The 23,854-nt window shown below is 58.0% G+C and overlaps 3 protein-coding genes across 3 annotated transcripts; 2 read left to right on the forward strand and 1 right to left on the reverse strand.

Annotated features, from left to right (window-relative positions):
* Positions 1-5,915: 5,915 nt before the first annotated feature.
* On the reverse strand, positions 5,916-9,629 carry C19H1orf50 (chromosome 19 C1orf50 homolog). Its single transcript, XM_075114205.1, has 4 exons — positions 9,450-9,629; positions 8,360-8,446; positions 7,119-7,250; positions 5,916-6,417 (listed from the first exon to the last, which is right to left on the reverse strand). Exons 1-4 carry the CDS (start codon positions 9,585-9,587, stop codon positions 6,235-6,237), a joined length of 540 nt encoding a protein of 179 aa, XP_074970306.1. The 5' UTR covers positions 9,588-9,629; the 3' UTR covers positions 5,916-6,234.
* Positions 9,630-9,748: 119 nt separating this feature from the next.
* P3H1 (prolyl 3-hydroxylase 1) lies at positions 9,749-17,685 on the forward strand. The gene is made up of 15 exons (XM_075114140.1): positions 9,749-10,279; positions 10,762-10,914; positions 11,137-11,326; positions 11,800-11,931; positions 13,482-13,621; positions 14,339-14,428; positions 14,540-14,592; positions 14,962-15,083; positions 15,249-15,376; positions 15,483-15,578; positions 15,710-15,860; positions 16,361-16,478; positions 16,687-16,762; positions 16,927-17,067; positions 17,143-17,685. Exons 1-15 carry the CDS (start codon positions 9,809-9,811, stop codon positions 17,266-17,268), a joined length of 2,187 nt encoding a protein of 728 aa, XP_074970241.1. The 5' UTR covers positions 9,749-9,808; the 3' UTR covers positions 17,269-17,685.
* Positions 17,686-18,874: 1,189 nt separating this feature from the next.
* CLDN19 (claudin 19) lies at positions 18,875-23,046 on the forward strand. Its single transcript, XM_075114198.1, has 5 exons — positions 18,875-19,212; positions 20,195-20,359; positions 20,588-20,675; positions 21,136-21,282; positions 22,671-23,046. The coding sequence occupies exons 1-5, from the start codon at positions 18,990-18,992 to the stop codon at positions 22,720-22,722; spliced, it is 675 nt and encodes a 224-aa protein (XP_074970299.1). The 5' UTR covers positions 18,875-18,989; the 3' UTR covers positions 22,723-23,046.
* The last annotated feature ends 808 nt before the right edge of the window (positions 23,047-23,854 follow it).

The following is a 23,854-nucleotide window of genomic DNA, read 5'->3' on the forward strand; positions in this document are numbered from 1 at the left end:
GGGGCGGGGACAAGGGTGCGGCCGGAGGGGGAGGGGCGGGTTGCGGCCGGCAGGGGGCGCTGCTCGCACGGCACGCCCCGCCCCGCGGCGGGCGCGCGCGCTGCTGCCTACGGGGCGGTGCTGCCGGGCTGGGGGGGGGTGTGCACCCCGGGGCTGCGCGACCCCCACCCCGCACCTGCACCCCTCTGCGTGCTCCTTCGGGGGCTGCGGGACCTGCACCCCACCCCGCACCACCGCGTGTGCACGCCGGGGCCGCGGGACCCCGCACCCGCACCGCCGTGCGTTATCGCCCGGGGGCTGCGGGACCCCCACCCCGCACCTGCACCGCCTCGCGTGCATCTGGGGGCTGCGGGACCCCCACCCCGCACCTGCACCCCTGTGCGTGGTCCTCAGAGGCTGCAGGACTCTTCACCCCTGCACCGCCGTACGTGCTCCCCCGGGGGCAGCGGGACCTGCACGCCACCCCGCACCTGCACCGCCGTGCGTGCACCCCGGGGGCTGCGGGACCCCCACCCCGCACCTGCACCGCCGCGCGTGGTCCTCCGGGGCTGCGGGACCCCCACCCCACCCCTGCACTGCCGTGCGTGCTCCCCCGGGGGCTGCGGGATCCCACACCGCACCTGCAGCCCTGTGCGTCGTCCTCAGAGGCTGCGGGACCCCCACCCCACCCCTGCACTGCCGTGCGTGCTCCCCCGGGGGCTGCGGGATCCCACACCGCACCTGCACCCCTGTGCGTCGTCCTCAGAGGCTGCAGGACCCGCACCCCACACCGCACCTGCACCGCCGTGGGTGCTCCCTGTGGCTGTAGAAGCGCATAGTGGGCACAAAGTCTCCCCTCCAGGGTGCACGTGCACCCCTGCATCACCATTTCCAAATTCCCTCATTTTTTTCCTCCTTTTATTTTCTTTTTTTTTTACCTGGAGCTGAAGCTGAAACAAAAAGGGCCAAAGAGCCACAACTCCTCCTGCTGGGAGACGACCCCGTGGTGCAGTGGGCACTTGCACGGATTATAACCAAATCCCTCTAAACCCCACAAATGAAATAAAAACTACCCTTCAGGAACAAGAGCACAAGAAGAAAATCTCCGGGAGCTGCCATTTTGAAAAGCAGGAGCCAAAATCTGGCCCGAAACAGAAAACTTTAGAGTTAATTCAATTTTTAAAAGCCAGGAAGACCTGATGGTCTTGTAGCGTGCCTCAAGAAGGCAACGTAGAAGCAGCAGAAAGGCTATGGTTAAAAATCCCTGTTGTGGGCAGCTGAAAATCATCTGAAAAGGGTGAAAAAAAATGCTCTATAGCTTTTTAAATTTTGCCCGAGGTATTTTTTTGCCCTGTTTTGGTGCCTCCTGCAATTTTAGCACAACTGAGAGGTGTTGTCCCCCACTCAGTTACCATTCGTGACATGGAGCCATTAATAAATCCACCCCTCAGGGCCAGAAGAACAGGATAAGGCTCACGGCAGCCGTACAAGTCAGCAAACATCAGCTCTGGGGAGCTTCCAGGAGAGGATCAGACTCCTAACAGCATCTTTCTGCCAGCTCTTTTAAACAAGCCCTGGTTTATCTGCATGTCCAAAGATGGAGCAAAATCCACTCTGCCCGGCGTTACTGGTGTCAGCAGCTCACCTCTGTCATCTCCTGCAAACATCATCCATCCCTGGGGGTTTTGGAGCGAGCCGTTGCCTTTGGACCAGGCTCACTGCTGCCCTGAGCGCTCACAAAAGGGAGAGGAATAATTTCAAAATGAATTTTCAAGATAAAACTGTGAATGGAAATGAAGCCTTGCAGGAGACAGCTGATTTTTACCTTTTATATCTGGGAAACGCATTACGTACTGCAGCAGGACCCACAGCCTCTGGGTCTGCCTCGCTCACGCCTTGCCTGCGTGGTTGTTCCTCCAAGCAAAGCAGAGGGCACGCGCTCGCCTAAATAAAGGCTTGAAAAACGTGTAGGAGTGAGATGTGGCCTATGCCTCATCTGCGGACAACCTCCGCCCTCCGGCACTGCATCCTGCTGACTCTTCCCAGCTCATTTTTGGATTAAATCCCCACCCCATCGAGCCAAAAGCCCATAAAGGCAACAGCTCGGTAGAGGCTGAGCTGAGCAGGTGAGATCGTGAGCCTTGAGGGACTCAGGAAATCCTCCACCAAGCCCCGACTCCTCAGCTCTCCAGAAACTCATCCTCATCGCAAGCGTTGCAGCAGACTCCAACCTCGCCCATTTTCCAGCAGATGGGTTGCTCGGCTCTGCAGCAGCACCTTCCAGTAGTTCTGATGTTGCCTCGGCTCTTTGGGTTTAATTAGATCAAAAACCAGCCAGGATGGCAACACTGGGTGAGCCTTTCCAGGGTAACCAGCCAGCATTTGGGGCTGGTTCCCTCTTTCCAGCATCGCCCCCCTGCTCCGCAGCAGGACCACTTGGCAGCTGCAGCCCCTCTTCCAGCAGCGCAGAGAGCACTGACCATGAGCCCACTTTCTCCACATCTTGCCTCTTGATACCTTCTCTGTATTTCCACACAAAGCTACATCCATAGCGATTTTGCTTTTTTGGGGCAAATCCAAGAGAAAGACTTGCCAGCGCCCAGAGGAATTGCGGGACATGGGAGTTACGGGGTGCAGAGGGTCAGGGGTGTTTGCTGGAGGTGTAGGGAAGCACGTGTAAAATCCCACAAAGGCTAGTGTGTGAAATCACAAGCTACGGAGGTCTACAGACATCACCCGATCCCCTCGCACATGTCATTGTAAAGGTTTTAATGATGGGAAACAGATAAAACTGGGGCAGGAATCCCCTCTTCCCAGAGGAGCATAAATCAACACATGTGAAGATCTCTGCTTGCTGTAATTAGCGCCATGGCAAAGCCCATGCAGTAATTAACTTACTTCCTTCCAAGTTAAGATTTAATAACATGCAGTAAAATAAGACCTGGGGCAATGAAACAAGCAGGGAAAAACCCATCAAATTAGACACTTGTGACTTGATAAGGAATTAATTTTACCCTGATCTAATAATAATAATAATAATACATTGCTTTTCATGTTCTCTTGCACTCCGAGTGAGGGGGGTGAGCTGGGAAACGGTGCTTAAACCGTCCTGCATTGACTCCGAGGATCAGGTTCCGGCCAAACAGAGGCTTAACTATGCTGGGATGGGGCTGAGCTACCGCATCTGGCAGAGCTGGGAGAAGAAAATGTAGGACAAAAAGTGTTCTGAGCTGCCAGGGAGCTCAGACCTCCCATCGCTGTGGGATCCCAGCAGGGAACGGCTCTGCCCACAGGGAAACGGTGGTGCCAGCAGCCCCAAGAGCCTCTCGAGGCAACTCCCAGGGTGTGCCAGGGGGAATAAACAGCAGTGATGGCCAGACCCAGTGATGGTGCTGGTCCCCAGGGGTCTCTTGGGGATACAAAGAGGTCCTCCCTCCTTTGGCGGAGACACTGCAGCACTAACCCGAAGCAGGAGGTTCAGACATTGAGATGGAGACGCATGAGTTGAGAGTGAGAACATGGTGCTGCAGCATCCTCCTCCACAGGACTCCAGTGGGGCACCCAAACCCCTCCCAGGTGCAGGTAAGGGCCAGGAGGAGCAGGATGTTCTGGGGACTCGGTGTAAGACAAACAAATTAATGCTAGAATGGGAACAAGGAGTTTTAGAGGAGTTAAAGGGATTATTTTGAGAGCGAATGCATGAACCAACCCAAGCCTGACACACAGACTTAGCCCCAAATTGAGTCAGGCATCACCCAGCAGAGCTGAAGGCAGCGGTGTCTTTTTCGGCAGTGGTTAAGGAGAGATGGGGCAACACCCAGGAAGGTCAGTTGACTGACCAGCTGGAACAAGCAAGCCCTGGGGAAGGCAAACAACCACTGCACCCAAGGCCATGCCATGGGGAACAGAGGGCACCACCCTTCCATCACCTCCTCAGAAGTGAGGAGATCCCAGTTGCAAATGTGGGTGGAGGTGGTGCTTCTTGGTGGAGCCCAACTGCAATGGCACTTTGGCTCCACCAAGAAGCACCAGCTCCACCCTTGGTGGGTCCAGACCCTGGGGTCACAATTCCCCTTTCACAGATGGTCCCCAACCTTCACATGCCCCAGCAGAGGAGAGGCTAAGGCCAGTGTGCAGGTGCAACACCTTGAGCAGCACATGCAGTCACTACCTAGTCGTCCTGGGGAGGCCAACAAGTCATGGGAGGATCCAAAAAGATCTGCTCTGCGCTGGGGTGGCCTCACCCCGAGTGCTGTGGGCAGCGTTGGGCACCGCAGGACATTGAGGATATAAAGCTACTGGACAGAGTCCCGAGGAGGCCACAGAGTTGGGGAAGGGTTTAGAGGGGAAACCGTACCAGGAGCAGCTGAGGTCCCTGGGTTTGTTCAGCTGGAGCAGAGGAGGCCGAGGGCAGCCCTCATGGCGCTCTGCAGCTCCCTCCCAAGGGGAGGAGGAGGGGCAGGGCTGGTCTCTGCTCTCTGGTGACCAACGCCAGGCCCCGAGGGAATGGCAGGGAGATGTGCCAGGGGAGGGTTAGGCTGGGCATTAGGGAAAGGTCCTTCCCCCAGAGGGTGGTGGAGCCCTGGCACAGGCTCCCCAGGGAGGCATCACGGCACCAGCCTGGCGATATTCCAGAAGCACTTGGACAAGGCCCTCAGAGACACGGTGTGAATTTGGGGTGTCCTGTGCAGGGACAGGAGCTGGGCTCGATGGTCCTTGTGGGTCCCTCCCAACTCAGGACATTCTGTGGGTCTATGATTCTGCTTGCCCTTTGGAAACCAAATGCTGCTGGAAAACGTTGTCCAAGAACTACTGTTGTCAAAGCCTGTTACCTGAGCACGTGTCTCCCGATATCGCAAGGTTTTCTTGATGCCTCCATCCCTGCACCCATGTGATTCAGTGGGAAGATCACCTGCCTTTTCTTGCTTTTTTTGGTTTTTTTTTTGAAGAAAAGCAATGAAGTGTTGAAACATCCAGGCTGGGGCACAAGCGAGTGTCCCATGGAGATGTCCTAATCTCAAGCGGCAAGCCCAAAGAAAGCATCTCTCATTACAGAGGTGGATGATGGCTGCTGGGGCTTGTTGTGGGTACCCTTGGGTGCTGCTGAGATTTTCCAAAGACCAGAGGGGATGGGACCATCTGTTTTCCATCCTTGCTAGAGATGGAGGGACTTTGCAGAGAGGGGAGGCGTGCCCAAGGTATGGAGCTTGTCCAGCTCAGGACATTCTATGATTCTGTGATTCATTCTATGATGTTACACACCAGGATCCAACCTGGACATGCCCTTCTCCATCAGTACATTCCCATCTTGGCTTCTCACAGAGCAGGCAAGCTCCTAGAGGAGCCCTGTGTGGCTGGGCAGAAGGAGGACATCTCCTCAGCAGCTCTGATCTTTGCCTCTCCCCAGTTCTTGGTGGAAAAAGAGAGGATGGGGATGTCCTACCAGCCCTACATGCCACCAAGTCTCCCTGGTAAAAGCCAAAGGGATGCCTGCCATGCAGGCAGGACACAGGGCCTGTCTCGGAGGTACATTTGAGATCAAGATTGATTTATTTTCTTTTCTTCAATACTCTGGCACAGAGGCATTCAGAATGCCTGCAGGTTCCTGTCTCACCCTGGCAGCTCAACCAGTTGAAGCCACAGGGAACACACGAGGACTGTGAAACACCCACCTTTTGCAGAGCACCTGAAGTCCTCATGGCACTTTTGAGGATGCTCTTCCCAGAGGAGAGAGCTCCGGGTCACCCTGTGTGACAGGCTCAGGGGTTTGAACCAGCTGGGACAGAGACCAACAGACCTTTCTGTGCAGGCTTCAACCGCTCTTCCCAGGCCACAGAGCTTCCTAAATACGGGCATTTTATCGAGGGGCAAAATCCAGCCCTGAAATCATTACCTGCTGCAGGTCGTCAGAGTGAGGTACACCAGAGCCAGACAAGTAGGACATATTCTATAGCTTTATCACATCTGCCCCATGCGTTTTTGCTTTTTGCCCCAAGCCCTTTTGGAATTGACTCCTCCTGATACTATCTGCCTCTCTCTAAAGCTTGGCATAAATCAAAGAAATAAATTACTCAATTCTAGAAAATCCAGTAAGACTGAATGCAGAATTAGTCTCATTAAAGCACAGAGCAAGTACTGGCAGCATCAGCATTTTTGTTTCTTGGTCTCTTTCCTTGCTCCGCCTTTGGCAGCGTGCAGGCAGCGTGTGTCCTCACACAGGGACGCTGCGCAGGGGGTCCCGTTTGGTCACTTGTGTCACTTGGTGAGGCCCTGGAAGTTGGGCTCTGTACACGGGGGCAGCGCTGCCTGCCGGCTCAGCAGCTTATCCAGGATGTTTATTTCAGCATCTCGTCTCTCAATGTCCTCAAACGGAGTCCAGGACATATCATGCTGGAGCTTATAGGCACCGAGAAATTCATGGGGACTGGTCCCCCATTCCTGGAAGAGAAAGGAGAGATTCACATCGCTGCTCAGTTTCCTGTGGAGCTGGGCTGCGCTGGCCCTCAGCCCAACCTCTGCCCGTGCTGGATAGCCCTACCACCTTTGAAGCAGTCCCAGCTATGTGAACATCCCATTTTCTAACCAACTACTCTAAGACCAGGTCAAGCTACAGTGCTGCTGACCCAGGGAGGCCTGGGGATACCAGATCTCCCTGACCTGCACAGAGCTCGTCTACGTGCTCCGTGCTTTACTCTGAAGCTTTCACCCAGCACATAAGAAAGCAGGTGGCCTGGAAGGAGAATACCTCCAAGACACCCTCACCAAGCTGCGGACAAACTCACTCCCTGGACTGAAGCCCCTGAGAAGACTGTACTGCCAGACCGCCACACTGGACAGGGAGGGCCCAGGGCATGTTGCATGTCTTTACTTCAGAGAAAGAACTGCAGCGACCAAAAGCCAGAATTCAGGACCATGCACCAAAGGTCTTCTTGCCCATCATCCACCAAGTGCTAAGAGAACTTCATAATATGGCTCTTACTCCAGCAGAGTAACTCAGACCACGGACAAACGCCAACTGAGCAGGAGCCAACAAATGCCTCCATCAAGTTGGTGCTTTTGTCTGAGGTCCAGGAGTGCCCAAGCAGCAGAAATGTGGGTTTTTTCCCCTCCCTGTTTCCTCAGGGGCTGTTACCACCCACCTTGGGAGACAGGATGGAGAAGTATCGCTGGCCACTCTCCCGCCTGTACATATAGTAAATGTTTCCTGGCTTCTTCACGAGGTTGCAGGCCACGTGGTGCAGATCAGCATCTCTGTTAGCTTCATCCAAGACCTAAAAAACAAAACCAAATTTAAAATTTCCACAGAGGAAATAAAATGACAGCCGACTATTGCCTCTCAGCCAGAGCCCAAGATACATCACTTGACTCACTGTTCACGAGGCCTCATCCTCCCCAGTGCCTGTCTGGCTTCATGCGGCACATCTTTATTTGCCCCATAAAGGAGATGCTTTCCAAAGAGATGAAGTTTTCCCCAAGTTTCCCCTGTCAGCTGGACCTCAGAGCTCCTACACCCCTCCACAGAGGTGGAGATACCTCCATGCACCAAGGACCTCTTCACCACAGCCCCTGGTTCACATCTGTGCCTGACCCCACCACGTGCTGGTCTTGTTCATTGTCTCCATAAACAGCTGCTGGACCCTGGGGGCTTCCCTGCTGCAGTCCCGAAGCGAAGGGACAGCAAACAAAGGGGAATTCATCTTCCCAGCTCCACCAGCTGACTGCTCCATAGCTCCGGCTCCACCGGTTAATGATTGCATGACATAGTGGCCTTGATGGCAGCAGGCCTGTCGCAGTGACTGGCAGATCCTTTCTCACTCAGGCTCTGAGATTTCACCCCCAAGGGTGAAGTCTGAATTGAAAAGGATAGCTGAGCCCTGCTGGGCTTGCTGCCGGAGCCACCTGCTCCAGGAAATGAGCTGGGACAAGCTGCAAAGCCAAGCCCATCGTCAGGTAACAGCTCATCTTCTCCCAGAGGCTCAGATCCAGCCATGGCCACATCGTCACCACACTGTGCCGAGTCCTCCCAGGAGCACAGCACACACACTACAGAGACAGGAGGTGCCTGTCCCAAAGCCAGAGTCACATTCCTGACACCCGAGCTGCTTTTGATGAGCCACCCTTGCTCTTCTGCCTTAACAGAAGTCCTCCTGATGCACAGAGGACTCAGGGAAAGCACCGAAAACATCCTCCCGTGTCCCCAGCTGATACCGGACAATAAACCCTCATTATTTTCCCCCTGAATCTTCTCTACTTGGCCCCTGGCCACGATTCACATCCAGGCCACAGCTCTTCCCCAGCATCCAGCAGTTAAGACAGACGCTAACCTCCCTCCCCTTGCAAGCACAAGGCAATGAGCCTTCTGCCCAGCTTGTGTCCTCACCTTCCGAGCCTGCTCCTGCAAGTACCGGATTTGCTCGGCGATGATGGTCAATTTATTGCAGGCGTTTGCTCGGATGAAGTCATCTGCCTGTGAGGTAGAATGACGCTTGTTCAGGACGGGGAAGAGCCACGACCCTTCAGACCTCGCTGTGCTGGGTGTGTGCTGGATAAGCAGCAGTCGTGGCCTCGCTTGAGGCTTTAGCGGGGCCGTGGGTGGTGCAGGAGCCGCCCCGTATGTGGCTGAGGGGCGGCCACGGCACCTCCGGGCAGTGGGGCAATGGCTGTGAAGCAGGGACCAGGCACTGGGGCACACCTGGACACACTGGGCGGCAGTGGAAGGAAGCAGTAAGACATACTGGGAGGCAATCCCACTGAGAGGTAGTGGGATGCACTGGGAGGAGGCAAGTGGACTTACGGGTTGGGATTTAGTTAGACTGGGTAGACTGAGGAGCTATGGAGGACACACTGGACTCAGGCATAGTACTGGAAGGCAGTAGAATGTACTAGGAGGCACTGGGGGGATAGCACAGCATACTGGGAGGCACTGCAGTGGGCTGAGAGATGCTGGGATGAACTGGGAAGCACTAGGAGGGGCAGTAGAACATATCAGGGGGAAGTGGGATGGACTGGGAGTCACTGAAGGGGGAATAAAACATATCGGAAGGCGCTGGGATGGACCGGGAGAGTGGGCATTAGGACACACCTGGACACACTGAGGTGGATTAAAGTCAGTGGAACATACTGGGAAGCAGGACGGTATACCGGGATGTTGTGGGACACAGCGGGGCGCACTGCGCTGCAACGGGAGACACTGGAAGTGCGAATAGTGCGGCCCACCGGAGGACACGGGAAGGTATGGAGGGGCGCTGGGGCATACTGGGGGGCACCGCAGGTCACACCGGAGAGCATCGGGACGTGCTGGGAAGCACCAGGGCCGCCGCTGCTGAGGAGCCCCCGGAGAGGGCCGGGAGGGAGCGGGACACCGGGTACGAGCTGGACACCTGGTACGAGCTGGACACCGGGTACGAGCTGGACACCGGGCCCGGCCAGGCCCTGCCCCCGCGGTCCCGCCGCCGGGGCCCGGCCCTCACCTGCTGCACCTGCTGGGCCAGGGCCACCAGGTCCCCGGGGTCGCCAACGCGGGCGGCGCGGCCCGCACCGCCCTCCACCAGGGCCAGCCCCGGGCCCAGGCCCGCGCCGCCGGGCTCCGCACCGCCCTCCGCCGCCATCACCGGCCCCGCCACGCCACGCCCCTTCCGCGCGGCGAGGCGGAGCTTCCGCTGCGGGGCGGGGCTCCAGGCGCCCGCGGCTGCGGGCGCTGATTGGTCTGCGGGCGGGGCGAGGCGGGAGGGGCGGGGCGCGGCTGGCCCCGGTGCCCGGTTCGGGGGCGGGGCGTCGGCCGGCGCGGGGAGGGGCGGGGTGCGCGCGGGCGCGGCCCCGAGGCTCGGCCATGGCGCTGCCCGCGCTGCTGCTGCCGCTGCTGGTGCTACTGGTGCGGGCGGCCGCGCCACCGGAGCCGGGATCGGGAGCGGGGCCGGTACCGGCCGACCCCCCGCTGCCGGCCCAGCCTCCGGACGCTCTGTTCGCCGCCGGCGCCGAGGCGTACACTCGGGGCGACTGGCCCGCCGTGGTGCTGCAGATGGAGCGGGCGCTGCGGGCCCGGGCGGCCGTGCGCTCCCGGTTGGTGCGGTGCCGCCTGCGCTGCGCCAACGCCACGGCCGGACCGGCGGAGGGGGCCGAGTCTCCCCAGCCCGAACCGGTGCTCCGTGACCTGCTTTTCTTCCGGGGGCTGCTGCGCCGCGCCGCCTGCCTGCGGAGCTGTGGGCCCCCTGCGCCCTCCCGGTACCGGCTGGGCGAGGAGCTGGACCGCGAGTTCAGCAAGCGCAGCCCCTACAACTACCTCCAGGTCGCCTATTTCAAGGTACGGGACCGGCGGCGGGACCGGAAGGTGTGGGGGGGTCGGTCCGGGTGCGGCGGGACCGGGAGCGACCCCGGGAAGGGAGGGGGGTGTCGTCGTGCGGGGGTATCCGGGATGGGGGCGATGCCGGAAGGATCCCGGCCCGGGGGGGGGATGGGGATGGGGGATGGGACCCAGAGAACTGGGCGGGGGCGGTCCCGGAGCGGGGGGGTGTACCGGGACTCGGGAGGGGTCCGGCTGTCCGCCCCGGTGGGGTGGGGGCCGTCGGACGGCGGCCCTGGGCCCTGCCCGTCCCTCTCCAGCCCCCCCACCCCGCAGTGCCACGTCGGAGCTCGCCGGAGCCGCCCCCCGTCACCGCCCTCTGCCCCAGCTGCGGGACCCCCGGCCGCCCTGGTGCCCCGGGGATGGGGTCACCTCCGCACCCCATCGGGGGGTCCGCCCCGTGGGGTGGGTGCTGTCTCACCCCCCCGCTCCGTCCCGCCCAGATGAACCGGCCGGCACAGGCGGCAGCGGCCGCACACACCTTCTTCGCGGCCAACCCCGGGCACCAGGAGATGAGGCAGAACCTGGAGTACTACCAAGCCATGGCGGGCATCCGCGAGGAGGACTTCACTGACCTGGAGGCCAAACCCCACATGGTGAGACACCCCCCCACCCGCCCCCCACCTTGGGCAACCCCTCCCAAAACACCCTTCCGCCACCAGGCCTGGGGAGGCCACACCACGGCTGTTGGCTCAGCAAGCTCTTGAGATGCCCCCTTGGTGCTGTGAGGTCCATCCCGTGGGGACAAGGCGCCCCGGGTGTTCTGTCACTGGGAGCGGGGCGTTGAGCCCCCGCTGTCATTCCCCATCCCTCCGCAGAGCGAGTTTCGGCTGGGTGTCCGGTTTTACACGGAGGAGCAGCCGGCTGCTGCCATCCTGCACCTGGAGAAGGCGCTGGAGGAGTATTTTGTGGCGGACGCCGAGTGCCGTGCGCTCTGCGAGGGACCCTACGACTACGAGGGCTACAACTACCTGGAGTACAACGCAGACCTTTTCCAGGCCATCACAGGTGGGAGCTGTGTGTGCTGCACCCCATCTCAAGAGCTGGGGACAATCCTGGGGGGTGGTGGTCCCCAAAGAGGTCCCCAAACACCTTGGGGGTTGTGGGTCCCCACAGAGGGCAAACCCCATCCTGGGTTTCACTAGGAGGAGCGTGGCCAGTAAGTGGCAGGAGTTGTTTGCCCACGCTCAGCACTGGGGGTGATGCCCAGGAACCCCCCAAATTCCAGAGGGATGTGGAGAAATGGGAAAGGGACTAGCAGAGGGCCACCAGGACACAAGGGTGGGAGGGTGAGGATGGTCACTCCTTCCCCAGAGAACAGCACAGCCTCTGTAAGCAGCCACTATCCTTGGGGGTTTCCACCACTGAAAAGCTGTCAACAGCCTTGTTTGCGAGCAGGAGGTTGGAGTGGAGACCCCCAAGGTCGTGTCCACCACCCCTTGGGCCACCACGTGCAGTGACACAGGGTTTTTTTCCACCAGATCACTACATGCAGGTGCTAAGCTGCAAGCAGGGCTGCGTTACAGAGCTGGCCTCCCAGCCCGGCCGAGAGAAGCCCCTGGAGGATTTCCTGCCCTCGCACTTCAACTACCTGCAGTTTGCCTACTACAACAGTAAGCAGCTCGTTTGCCCGTCCTCTGTTGGCCATCGGTGGTGGACGTCGTGCTCTACATGGGCTGTTCTTCATGGGCAGAAATCATAGACTCACAGAATGGTTTGGGTTGGGAAGGGACCTTCGAAGATCATTAGTCTAACCCAAGATGCAGGGACATCTTGCAGCAGATCAGGTTGCTCAAAGCCCTGTCCAACCTGACCTTGACCTTTTCCAGTGATGGGGCATCTCTATCTTCTCTGGGCACCTGTCCCAGTGTCTCACCACCCTCACCATAAAAAATTTCCTCCATGTGACCAACCTAAACCTACCCTCTTTCAGTTTAAAACCATTGCCCCTTGTCTCGTCGCTACAAGCCTTGGTAAAAAGTTGTCTCCATCTTTCTTGTAAGCCCCCTTTCTATATGGAAAGGTGACGGTAAGGTCTCCCCACAGCCTTCTCTTCTCCAGGCTGAACAACCCCAACAATCTGAGCCTGTCCTCAGAGGAGAGGTGTTCCAGCCCTCAGATCATTTTTGATCTGGACACGCTCCAACAGGTCCATGTCTGTCCTGTGATGAGGGCTGCAGAGCAGGACGCAGTGCTCCAGGTGGAATCTCATGAGAGTGGAATAGAGGAGGAGCATCACCTCCCTCACCCTGCCAGCCACACTTCTTGTGGTGCAGCCCAGGATATGCTCGCCTTTCTGGGCTGTGAGCGCACATTGCCCGCTCACGTCCAATTTTTCACCCGCCAGTACCCCCAAGTCCTTGTCCACAGGGCTAGTCTAAACCCATCCATTCCCCAGTCTTTACTGATACTGATGCAGGACCTTCCGCTTGGCCTTGTGGATGTTCATGATGTTTATGCAGCCCCACTCCTCCAGCCTGAAGTGGTGCCACAGGAGAGCTGGGCCTTGCAGCGCCTGGTTGCAAGAACCCTCCACGTCACTTGAGATGCTCAGTTCCCAGGCAGCTTTGCTTCCCAAGTGAAATAACAGCCTAGAGAAGCATTCGGTTTTTTCTCCTGCCAGCTATCCACCTCTCGCTCCAAACCACAGAGGCACCCTCCCCCTCCAAAACAGTTAGTTATAACCCAGGCAAATATACCCAATTTTATTTTATTTTGTATTCACCTCCTTAGAAAAATTAAACTGTTTCTGTGCAGATTTCTCTCCAAAAGGAGGAAAAAAACCCAAACTTCCAGAAGATTGAAAGGCTGCAATCCTTTCCGTGAAAGTGGGTCAGGGTGCTTAAGTGGCTGAAAATTGCAGGTTAGCCTGGAAATGGTTGGGTCTTGCTGCCCAGAATAGGCTTCAAGATGTTCTCCAAGTGAGAAAAGTACCCAAGCAGTGGCCCTGATTTCTGGTGAGATGATTTCTGGAGGCAGGGGAGCACCTCAGACTCTTAATTTTGCCTTTGTGGCAGCAGTTGTCCTTGCTCCAGGTTATCTGCCCTACTTGGGAGACCCTTTGGAGAACAAGGACTTTTTCTTTTGTTTCTCCTCCATATCCATGTTTGCTCTGTCTCTGATGCTCTTGGATGTGCCATAAGAGCCCGATTTCTCTTTGCAGACGGTAATTATGAAAAAGCCATTGAATGCGCCAAAACCTATTTGCTTTTCTTCCCAAATGACGAGGTGATGAACCAGAATTTGGCCTATTACACCGCTGTCCTGGGGGAAAACCTGGCAGGACCCATCCAACCCCGAGAGGTGAGTGACTGGCTGGGATGAGCCGTTCAAAGGACATCATCTCCACTCCTTGGGGACCTTTGCAGAGGTTTTAGGTCTGCTCTGGATGGATCTGCTCTGGTCCAGCCACGCTTCAGTGGCAAGGTGGAGAGGAATGGATGGATGCAAGGCTCAGTGAGCTGGAAAACAGCTGAGTGAAGAACATTATTGACAAAATATCTTTGGCCAAGTGAAGGCTTGATAGCTTGTACAAATGGACCAGCTCTTGTGGGAGAGGTCTCTAAGAGGCAGGCAGGAGGATCTGAGCCCACCTCTGCTACAGACTTTCACAACCGAAGTGCAATTGCTTAAAAAGGAGAGTATTTGGCTTCAAAATAGCTGGATCCGATGCTCGGGTGCTGCCTGGGAGGTGGTAGGCAGGAATGGAGGTCTGCCCATGTCAGGTGGAGCAGGGAAGGGAATCTGCTTCTAAAGAGCTTTCTGCAGAAGGGATGTGCCTGTGCCTCTGTCTCCCCCGTCCTCTCCCCGGGGCTCATCCACACAGGACAGGGAAGTTCATGCAGAATGGGGAAAGCCACTTGCTTCCCGGCTGCCAGAGGGACCGGGAAACCAGGGCTGCGGGTCTGGAGCAAGGACCGCAGGAATGATGTAAACCCAGCACCCTCCTGCCCTTGCTCAGCGTATCTCCAGAGCCCTCGTGCTGTGCCCTCACCCTGTCCCTCTGCCCCCTTGCCGCAGGAGATCCAGGCGTACCACCAGCGAAGCCTGATGGAGAAGGAGCTGCTCTTCTTCAGCTATGACGTCTTCGGCATCCCCTTTGTGGACCCGGTGAGCGGTGCTGGACCAAGCTGGTCACAGTGGCCAGAAGGGAAGGGGACAAGGGGCCTGCATCCCAGCCAGGTCCTCATCCAGCTCCTGGTGTTGTTCTTCTGGCTGCAGGACACTTGGACTCCCGAAGAGGTGATACCAAAAAGGCTGCGAGAGAAACAAAAGTGAGCGCTCTCCCAAGCTGATGGTGAAGCCTACTCAATGGGGGGACCAGTGGGATGTACTCCTCTTCCTCCACGGGGTTTGGGCCAAAGGCTATGGCCATGGAGCTGCTGCCAGGGAGGTGTTTTGGTGTTGGGGCTGGAAGAGGCTGCTGGAGGGCAGAACTTTGCTCCCCAACAGCCCTTGGGGTAATGGGGATGGGTTGGTCATGCCAAGCAGCTCAGGGTGAGGGATAGGTTGAGGTAACCCTCTCCAGCCTTGGGCTTTGTCACTGGCCCCTGGAGACAACTTGTCCTGCCCTTGTCCTGGTGCCCCTCGTTCCTGACATGGGGACAGTCGGGCAGTGGAGCTGATGGCTGCCATGTGCTCAGGGTGGAGCGGGAAACAGCAGCACGGATCTCGGAGGAGATCGGCAACCTCATGAAGGAGATTGAGACGCTGGTGGAGGAGAAGGCCAAGGAGTCTTCCGATATGAGCAAGTTCATCCGAGAAGGTGCGGAGGACTGGGAGGGGAGGTGGGATGGGGACCTCCACGTCACTCGCTGCCAGCTCACAGTCCCTCCACGTGGGTGGTGGCAGGAGCACAGCGTGCCCCAGCGCTGTACCCCAGGGTTGGTGGCACCCACCCCGTGTCCTCCTGATCCCATTTGTGCCACAGGCGGCCCCTTGGTGTACGAAGGAGCCAGTGTCACCATGAACTCCAAGACCCTGAACGGCTCCCAGCGTGTCGTGGTGGATGGGGTCCTTTCTGCTGAGGAGTGCCGGGAGCTGCAGAGACTCACCAACGTGAGCACAGGGGCAGGAGGAGTGGGCAGCGGTGGGGCAGGGGGTGCTGGAGGGTCCTATCCTGCGGCTCAGAAGTCAGACCAGTAACACCGACTGGGTTTTGCAGGCAGCTGCCTCGGCCGGGGATGGCTATCGTGGGAAGACATCTCCTCATACCCCCAGTGAGACCTTCTACGGCGTGACTGTCCTCAAGGCCCTCAAGGTTAGGGTGGCCACAGGGTGGGTGTAGAAACAGGCTGTGGAGACAAGGGAGGAGGGGGTTCGAAGGCAGGCAGCTGCCCGTGCTTGCCCAGCCTGCCTGGGGCTGAGCCTGTGTCCTGCCTGTCCCCGCAGCTGGGCCAGGAGGGCAAGGTGCCCCTGCAGAGCGCCTACCTCTACTACAACGTGACAGAGAAGGTGCGGCACATGATGGAGTCCTACTTCCGCCTGGAGGTCCCGCTCCACTTCTCCTACTCCCACCTGGTGTGCCGCACAGCCATCGATGGTGAGCATGGCCTCAGAGGAGGACAACCCAAGGAGAAGCAAGTCTTCTTCGGCCTCTTGTTCTTTCTGGGTCCCCTCCAACAACTGGCATGGTCTGATCTTGGACCTTTCCTTGGAGGCCTCCTTGCTGCTCCCTAACCTGCGCCTTTTCCCACAAGGAAGGTGTGAGGAGCTTGTCCCTAAGCCCAGTTTGGGAAGATGAGCAGCTCTGTTGGTTGCCTCCAGTGGGGAGGGAGCTTCACACCATACAGGGCACTTGGAGGCATTTGGGGTCGGGTGCTGGGAGAGACAGTGTCTGGAGGGCCATGGAGATGCCATGGGACAAGTCAGCAGAGACTTGCACCACCCAAATGGCCTCTCACAGTCCCTGCTCCAGCGAATGGAAGGGTTTTAGGCTACAGGTGACTTTCTTGTCACCTCCAAGCACGTGGTGCCTGGGGAGAGACCCTGGCCCTGCAGGGACAAAGGGGTCCTCACGTGCCAGGTCTTGTTCTACTCTAGAGAAGCAAGAAGGCCGGAGTGACAACAGCCACGAGGTGCATGTGGACAATTGCATCCTCAATGCAGAGGCCCTCGTGTGCGTGAAGGAACCTCCAGCCTACACCTTCCGGGATTACAGGTACTGGTGGTGTCTGTCAGCCAGAGCCTCCCCCCCGAGGGCTCCACGGCTTTGTGGCACCTGGGTCAGGAGGAGCAGGGTGGGAGAGCAGCCCAACCTGAGCTCTCCTGCCTCTGGCTCTCGCCATGGTGATAGGGGAGCTCCCAGTTGCTGGAGCTGTGGCCTGGGGTGATGGTCGCCACCTCTGCTTGTCCCCTACTTCCTTTAGTGCCATCCTCTACCTCAATGGGGACTTTGAAGGAGGAGCTTTCTACTTCACTGAGCTGGATGCCAAGACGGAGACTGTAAGTAGCTCAGCTCCGTGAGGACCCGCTTGCAGCACGAAACCCAACTCTTTCCTGCTGGCCCCATCCCCTGCGCCACCACAAGGGATGAACTTGGGGTGGGGGGACCAAGTCCCTCCCTCACCCACCGAGTGCATCCTGACCAGGGTCTCCCACCCATGCAGGCAGAGGTTCAGCCCCAGTGCGGCCGTGCTGTGGGCTTCTCGTCTGGCTCGGAGAACCCCCACGGGGTGAAAGCCGTGACCAAGGGCCAACGCTGCGCCATCGCCCTCTGGTTCACCCTGGACCCTCGGCACAGCGAGCGGGTAAGCTCCCTCCCCAGCAGCGGGTGGTTTTGGGGGGACAATGGCCATGCTTATCCCCATGGGTCTGCCCCACAGGAGCGTGTGCAGGCAGATGACCTGGTGAAGATGCTTTTCAGTGCGGAAGAGGGGGATTTGCTGCGGGAGATGGAGCCAGAACAGGAAGCGCCGGCTGCTGTTGTTGTGGGAAAGGACGAGCTGTGACGTCCCGTGGGGGACCAGGACATCCCCACCGGGACCAGCAACACCAGGGCTGCGGCTTCAGGCTGCTCAGCCGTGAGGCTGCCAGATGGGACCCCCCCTCTGCCCCCAACCAACGTGGGATGGGGACCTGGGGGACGCCGTGCACCACCCCTGCGGCATCCAGCATCCCCCAGTGGACCTGACCTGGGGTATCACAGAGACTCGGAGGGGGGGGTGACATGAGGGACAAGGGAGGGATGCTCTTTTAGGGGTGAGGACCCGGTGCCACGGTAGCAGACATGCCTTTCCACTCGGCTGAACCTGCGGCTATTTAAGTGCCTTCTGCAGAAAATGGGTGAATAAAGGTGTTTTTTTTAATAAAGCTGTGGCTTGCTGAGTGGGGGGCTGGTGGCTGCCACCCCCCACCCCTTGACTGTTGTCAGGTGTTGGGACGCATCCCTCTCTCCTTGCAAACATTTACCTAAGGGTTTTGCAGCTCTGCAACCCCAGGAAAGCATTTTCTGGGGACAAGGGTTATTTTTGAGGGGCAAGCAGGTCCCATGGGTGCTGCAACCCCCTCCATAAGCCCCACAGCATCCCCTGGACCCCACTCTTGCAGCGTGGGAAGCGACCCACAATTTCAGGGAGGAGGGAGCCGTCCTTGAACAAGAAGGACATTGAGCACTGCAGCACCCCCGAACAGGGCATCAAATTGTTCCCGTGGGTGTCCAGCCCCAGCCATTACCATAACCATTCGGGGAATGTGAGTAAATAAATCCTGCCCCACGCCACTGGAGCCTCGCACCCCCATAATATTTGGAGAGGGCGTAGGGCAGGTCCCGTTCAGCATTGGGATAGGAGAGGGGGGTTCCAGGGATGGTTGCTCCAGGATGACTGGATGGTCCCGCTGGTGGTTGCCCACCATCCTGATGTCTGACCCTGGCCGGCCGAGCCGTGAGCAGACTGCTGATGAGGCTGGGGTGGTTAACGATTGCCAGGTCCTGGGGCTGCCGCTTGCTTGGTGTCACCAGGGTGGTGGCACGTATCCCCCCCACAGCCCATGTCCCCCTCCTGCAGGGGGGATGCTGCTGTCAATGCTGGCTCTTGTTGATGCTGCGGTGGCATGTCCGGGTTCCCCCCACAGAGTGGCAAGGGTCAGGCCTGGCGGCGTGGGGGCATGACCCCCTTCTCCTCTCCCATGCCGAATTCCTGGAGCCACCCCCGGGGCCTCTGCAGCTGGAGGGGGGGTCCTGGCCCCTGGCAGGAGTGTGAAGGGTCATAGATGGGGTGGGGGCTCACCTCTCCTAGTCCCCCCTTTCTTGCCTCCCTTGTGTGCCCTCATTTTCCCATCTGCCTCAAGACCCAAATCTCCCCCCTAGGACCCGAATACCCCCCATGCCCCAAATCTCTCCTGCAAGACCCAATTCTTCTCCCCAGGCCCTAAATCTCCAACCCACCCCGACCCAAATCTTCCTCCCCCAGGACCCAAATCTCCCCCCGAGGACCCAAATCTCCCCTTCAGACCCCAAATCTTCCCCCACCCAAGCCCCAAATCACACCGCCCCGGCCCCAAATCTCTCATTCGGGACACATATCATCCCACCATCCCCCGATCCAACCCCCTCCCCAGCCCTCCCTCCGCCCCAGGGTCCCCCCAGGGGTGTGGCCGGGGGCGTGGCCGGGAGGGGCGCGGCCGCGGCCGCGGCGGGGAGCGCGGCGCGGGCAGGCGGGAGGCGGCGGCGATGGGCGGCGGGGCGCGGGAGCTGGCCGGGTACCTGGCGGCGCTGGGCGGGTGGGTGGCGGCGCTGGCGGCGGCCGTGCTGCCGCAGTGGAGGCAGAGCTCGTACGCCGGGGACGCCATCATCACGGCCGTGGGGCTTCACGAGGGGCTGTGGATGAGCTGCGCCGCGCAGAGCACCGGGCAGGTCCAGTGCCGGCTCCACGACTCTCTCCTCTCTCTCGACGGTGGGTACGGGGCGGGCGCCGGGGCCCTGTGGGGACGAGCCCCGCTTCCTTCCGTAGGATAGAGCCCTCCTCCTCCGTGGGTCTGAGTTCCCCTGTGCGTCTGAGCTGCCCTTGTCCCCCTGCAGGTCTGAGCCCGCCTGTGGGTCTGAACCCCTCTTATAGGTCTGACCCTCCCCCCGTATGGGTCTGAGCCCCTCTGTTGGTTTGACACACAAACCCCCACCCTGTATGGGTCTGAGCCCCTCTGTGGGTTTGACATACACCCCCCCCCCCGCAAGGTCTGTACCCTCTCCACATCCAAGTGCCCCTGTGGATCTGAGCTCCCCTGGCCCCACCAGTGGCTCTGAGTCCTTCTTGGACAACCCCCCCAGCCATGGGTCTGAGACCCCCTAATGTGCCTGAGCCCCCCTCAAAAGGGTCTGAGCCCCCTTTACCCCTCCACTGATCTGAGCCACAATGTGGGTCCAAGCCTCCGCCCTCCACCCCGTGGGTCTGAGCCCCTCTTGGGTCCCAACACACCCCTCCAGGTCAGAGCCCCTCTTGTCCCCATGGGTTTGAGCCCGTTTGTGTGTCTGAGATCCCACCCAGCTCCTGTGGGTTTGAGCTCCAGGGTGGGCATCATGTTTGGGAACCAACAGTGTCCCATGGGGACATCACGACCCACGGGGCTGTGTATCACCCTTGGGGCATTTGGGAACTGTGGTGCTGCTGTGGGCGAGGTGATTCCCAGCCCAGGAATTCATGGTGAGGATGAGTGTGGCAAGGAGGAAGGTCAGGGAAGGCACTGGGAGCAGTGCCTTGAGTCAAGCTGAGGTCTGCCCACCAGCCCTGCGGGGAGGGGGTGATACGGGAGCCACGCAGTGAGGACAGGGTTAAGGACAGGTCCATCCCCAGCGTGGGACGAGGTGACCTTGCTTTGGGAGAGACCGGCTGTGGCTGAAAGCACATGCTGGCGAGTGGCTTTTCTTCCCCTGCCTTGCAGTTCACATCCAGACCTCCCGGGCTCTCATGGTGATTTCTCTCCTCCTGGGCTTCTTCGGCATCATTGTGAGCGTGGTGGGCATGAAATGCACCAAGGTTGGCGAAGAGGATCCTGTTACCAAGAGCCGCATCGCTGTTGCTGGAGGTGTCCTCTTTGTCCTCTCTGGTAAGGCAGCTCCAGCCTTTGCACCTCTCTGATGGAGAAGACCTCAAACATCTTTTAAAAGCTGTTTGATGGAGGAAGGAAGGGGAGAGGTCTGGTGATGGGCTGGTGTTGCTGATGTTCAACACTTGATGACTAGTTGAAGTTGTCCCTGCTCATTGCAGGGAGGTTGGACTGGATGACCTTTAAAGGTCCCTTCCAACCCAAACCGTTCTGTGATTCTGTGTCCAGGTCTGTGCACGTTGGCCGCCGTGTCCTTGTACGCAACACAGGTGACCTACGAGTTCTTCAGAGAGAGCACCGTCCCCATCAACGCCAGGTACGAGCCCGGTGGGGGGATGCTCCTTGCCTAAATCCCAGCTTGTCCCTGTGCTTCCCATAGGATATTCCCTTGCCGGTTTTGGTAGCTCATGGGGTCGCAGGGAGATGTGCCACGCGGGGTGGGAGTTGTGCCACCCCACAGCTGCCATGTTGCAGAAGATCTCCCTGATGCTAAAGCTTTAGTCGGTACCACACCAGCTCTGCGCTGGGACAGAGTAAGAGCACTCACACGGAGTTTCAGCCCAAGAGAAGATTAAAGCACAGGGAAACCTCATAGCTGGATCCGGCCAATGTGAAAGATGAGGGAGAGAAGACAACCCAATATCTGCCTCGACATCACCCGTCACCTCATCAGGCCTTCGGGCATCCTTGTGTCCGTGGTGTCCTCATCTCAGTTTGCACCTTTGCCTTGTCTGCCCCCACTCCCTGATGCTCCCCGCTCTCTCTGTCTTGCGCAGGTACGAATTCGGCTCGGCTCTCTTCATCGGCTGGGGGGCCGCCAGCCTCACCATGCTGGGGGGCTCCCTCCTGTGCTGCTCCTGCCCCGCCAAGGAGCGGCGAGGACAGCAGTACTACCGGCAGACACAGCCGTCGACGACTCGGGAGTACGTCTGATCCCTAACCCTGCCCTCCTGCCGCCCAGCGCCTCCCTCCCCTCCCAAAAAGAGGCAAGACCCTGGCACTCCCACCTTGCGTGGTCCCTGGATGCCCCATGAGACCTTTTTCCTCCTCATCTTCCAGGTTTCAGCACTGTTTTGCAGTGCCATCCTCTAAAATAGCGGGGTTTTGGGTCACAGCTCCCATATCCATCCTTGCCAGGCTCCCCACGGGCAGGGGTTTGGCTTCCCCGGCATGGTTGGGACTGTGGGTGTCTGGACTGCGTCCGTCTGTCCCACAGAGATATTGCGGAGCGACAGCAGTGCAGGGTGATGCCGGTCCCCGTGGGGGCACGGTGCGGGTCCCGCGGGGGTGTGCTGCACAGAGGCGCTTTGTGCTGTGACCCCCCCCCGCCTCTGCGTCCTGCCGCCCTGCTTTTGGGAGCGAGCGGGGAGCTGCTCCCCGCCTCCGTCAGACCCAGCCCAACCCAGCACTCGAGCATCCCTCCACCCCCACTTCTGGCAGAGGGATGCTTTTGAGGTGCAAGCGTTCCCCCACCTCATTGCTACCCAAAAGCAACTTTTTTTTTTTTATATTATTATTATTAATTCTTGATTCGAGCAGATGAGGAATTAGAACCCCCCCGGTTGCTGGTGCTCCAGCTGAGCTCTGCCAGCTAAAATCTGCCCTGGGCTCATTTCTCACCAGGCACAAGTATGTGGCCTTGTTAAGCAGAAGAATAAATGGCATTGGGCAAATTAAAGAAGGCAAACAGGGCGCTTTGAACACAGAGCAGTGGCTTGTTTTTATTTTTGGTCCAGCACAGCTATTTTGGGTAGCAGATGGACAGACCCATGAATTTTGATGCCTCCCTGCTGTGCCCGAACCCCTCTCCCCCCTGACAGGATCCCCTGGAGCAGGTGGTGAAGTCTTCAAACACCGACGTGCTAATTACCTCCACCTCCTTGTACCTCGTCTCGACCGCTACTAACTGCTCTGCAAATGCCGTAGCTCCTATTTCGTCTGTAAATCCCCCCCAAAGCCCATATCTCCATCCGTCTGTCTATGTTGCATGTGCTGTGCCAGCTAATCTGCAGAAAAAAACAGTGGAAATGATCCAAAGAGCTTGATATATATTTTTTATTACTTTTTAAATGCTAGCTAGCTGAAGTAGCTGATTTTTTTCATTTTACTCGATTGTGTTTTATTTTGCCCTATCTTATTTCATTTTCCTTTATTTTATTTTATTTTATTTTATTTTTCCTCTATTTCATGCCCATGCACTACTTCGGGCCCTGGTCTGTGCTGGAGGGGAAGTGATGCATTTTCATCCCTGGGGTGATGATTTCTCTCTCTCACACAGGACTAACAGCCCTCTTTCTCTTTTAAATTGCAGACCCCCTGTAAAAATGTCTTCTTCACCCATCAGGGGAGAGCAGTGCTTGTAGTCTGTCATCACCCATCAGGGGCTTGGTTGGCTGAACCCAGCTTACGGGGTTCCCCTCCAAAAATACACACCAAAAGCTACTGCAGTGAGGATTGAAAAGGAAACTTGTGCTTAAAAAAAAAAATCAATCAAAAAGGCGGTTTTATGTCAAGAGCACAGCATTGTGTGTAAGAATGTTTTTATTCTTTTAATATAAAATTGCATTAACTTTTCTATGGGATACATGGCTGCGGGAATGAGACCAGTTGGGGTTTTTAAATGCATTTTTTTGCTGATGGTTTTTACTAAAAATTGTGACTCAGTGGTATTAAAATACTTCCGATCATGGGCATCTTTCTAAAATCGTGTCTCTGTTCTCCCCTTTTCCAAATCTGGGCCGGTCCCGTGCGAGTGACTCCTTTGCTGGGTTCAAGCAACTTCTGCGGCATGGTCCAGGCAGGAGAGTCTCCCCCATGCTGGACTATTTTTGCCCCCCTGGGCAGGTCCTGGGCAAATACCTCGAGTCTTTTGCCACGTGGCGCTCTCAAAGGAGGGGGTGTGGCCTTAAAGATTGCTTAATTTATGACTAAAGCTATGGCAAAGCCCACACATGCCATGCAGCGGGCTTGCACCCAGCATCACCTGCTTGTCACCGCTTGGTCCCTTTGCAGGGCCCAGGGCCGAAATGCCACCAGCATCCTCCTCTTATTGTCCCTCTTACAGACCTGCAAAGCTCGGCTCTCCCTTATTTTCTCCCTTTTTCCACACATTCAGAGCTGGCTTGTGCCTCATTGAGCACTTTGCTAAATTAAGCTGATTTTTGCTTCCCCAGCAGAGGGGCAGGACCTCCCCCACCCCACCCCTCACTGTGATGCTATGCCTGGTTTTCTGAGGGTGATGATGGTTTCCGTCCAGGTTTTTGCATGGCCAGTGTCTCATCTCAGCATCCTTGTCCTGCCCGTGGCACCTGGTCCACAAACACACCCCATCCAATCGCCAAAAGCAGGGATTTGGGGGTCTCGGTGGCTCCCGTGACATCTCCACGCATCACTGGAGGGCTCCCTGGGGATGGACGCTGGGGCTGGAACCACACCAAAAAGGTGGGGGGTGGGGAAATAGCTGAGTGGCAATAATGTGTTTGGGGGTATAAAGGC

This window comes from Phalacrocorax aristotelis, chromosome 19, assembly GCF_949628215.1.
Source record: "Phalacrocorax aristotelis chromosome 19, bGulAri2.1, whole genome shotgun sequence".
NCBI classification, from domain to species: domain Eukaryota; kingdom Metazoa; phylum Chordata; class Aves; order Suliformes; family Phalacrocoracidae; genus Phalacrocorax; species Phalacrocorax aristotelis.

Coding starts and splice junctions, on each gene's coding strand:
- C19H1orf50 (XM_075114205.1), bottom strand. CDS start 9,587: ATGGCGGCGGAGGGCGGTGCGGAGCCCGGCGGCGCGGGCCTGGGCCCG. Junction 8,447..9,449: donor TGGCCCAGCAGGTGCAGCAG/GTGAGGGCCGGG, acceptor TCTACCTCACAG/GCAGATGACTTCATCCGAGC. Junction 7,251..8,359: donor TGCAGGAGCAGGCTCGGAAG/GTGAGGACACAA, acceptor TTTGTTTTTTAG/GTCTTGGATGAAGCTAACAG.
- CLDN19 (XM_075114198.1), top strand. CDS start 18,990: ATGGGCGGCGGGGCGCGGGAGCTGGCCGGGTACCTGGCGGCGCTGGGC. Junction 19,213..20,194: donor CTCTCTCCTCTCTCTCGACG/GTGGGTACGGGG, acceptor CCTGCCTTGCAG/TTCACATCCAGACCTCCCGG. Junction 20,360..20,587: donor TGTCCTCTTTGTCCTCTCTG/GTAAGGCAGCTC, acceptor TTCTGTGTCCAG/GTCTGTGCACGTTGGCCGCC.
- P3H1 (XM_075114140.1), top strand. CDS start 9,809: ATGGCGCTGCCCGCGCTGCTGCTGCCGCTGCTGGTGCTACTGGTGCGG. Junction 11,932..13,481: donor GCAGTTTGCCTACTACAACA/GTAAGCAGCTCG, acceptor TTCTCTTTGCAG/ACGGTAATTATGAAAAAGCC. Junction 15,861..16,360: donor GTGCCGCACAGCCATCGATG/GTGAGCATGGCC, acceptor GTTCTACTCTAG/AGAAGCAAGAAGGCCGGAGT.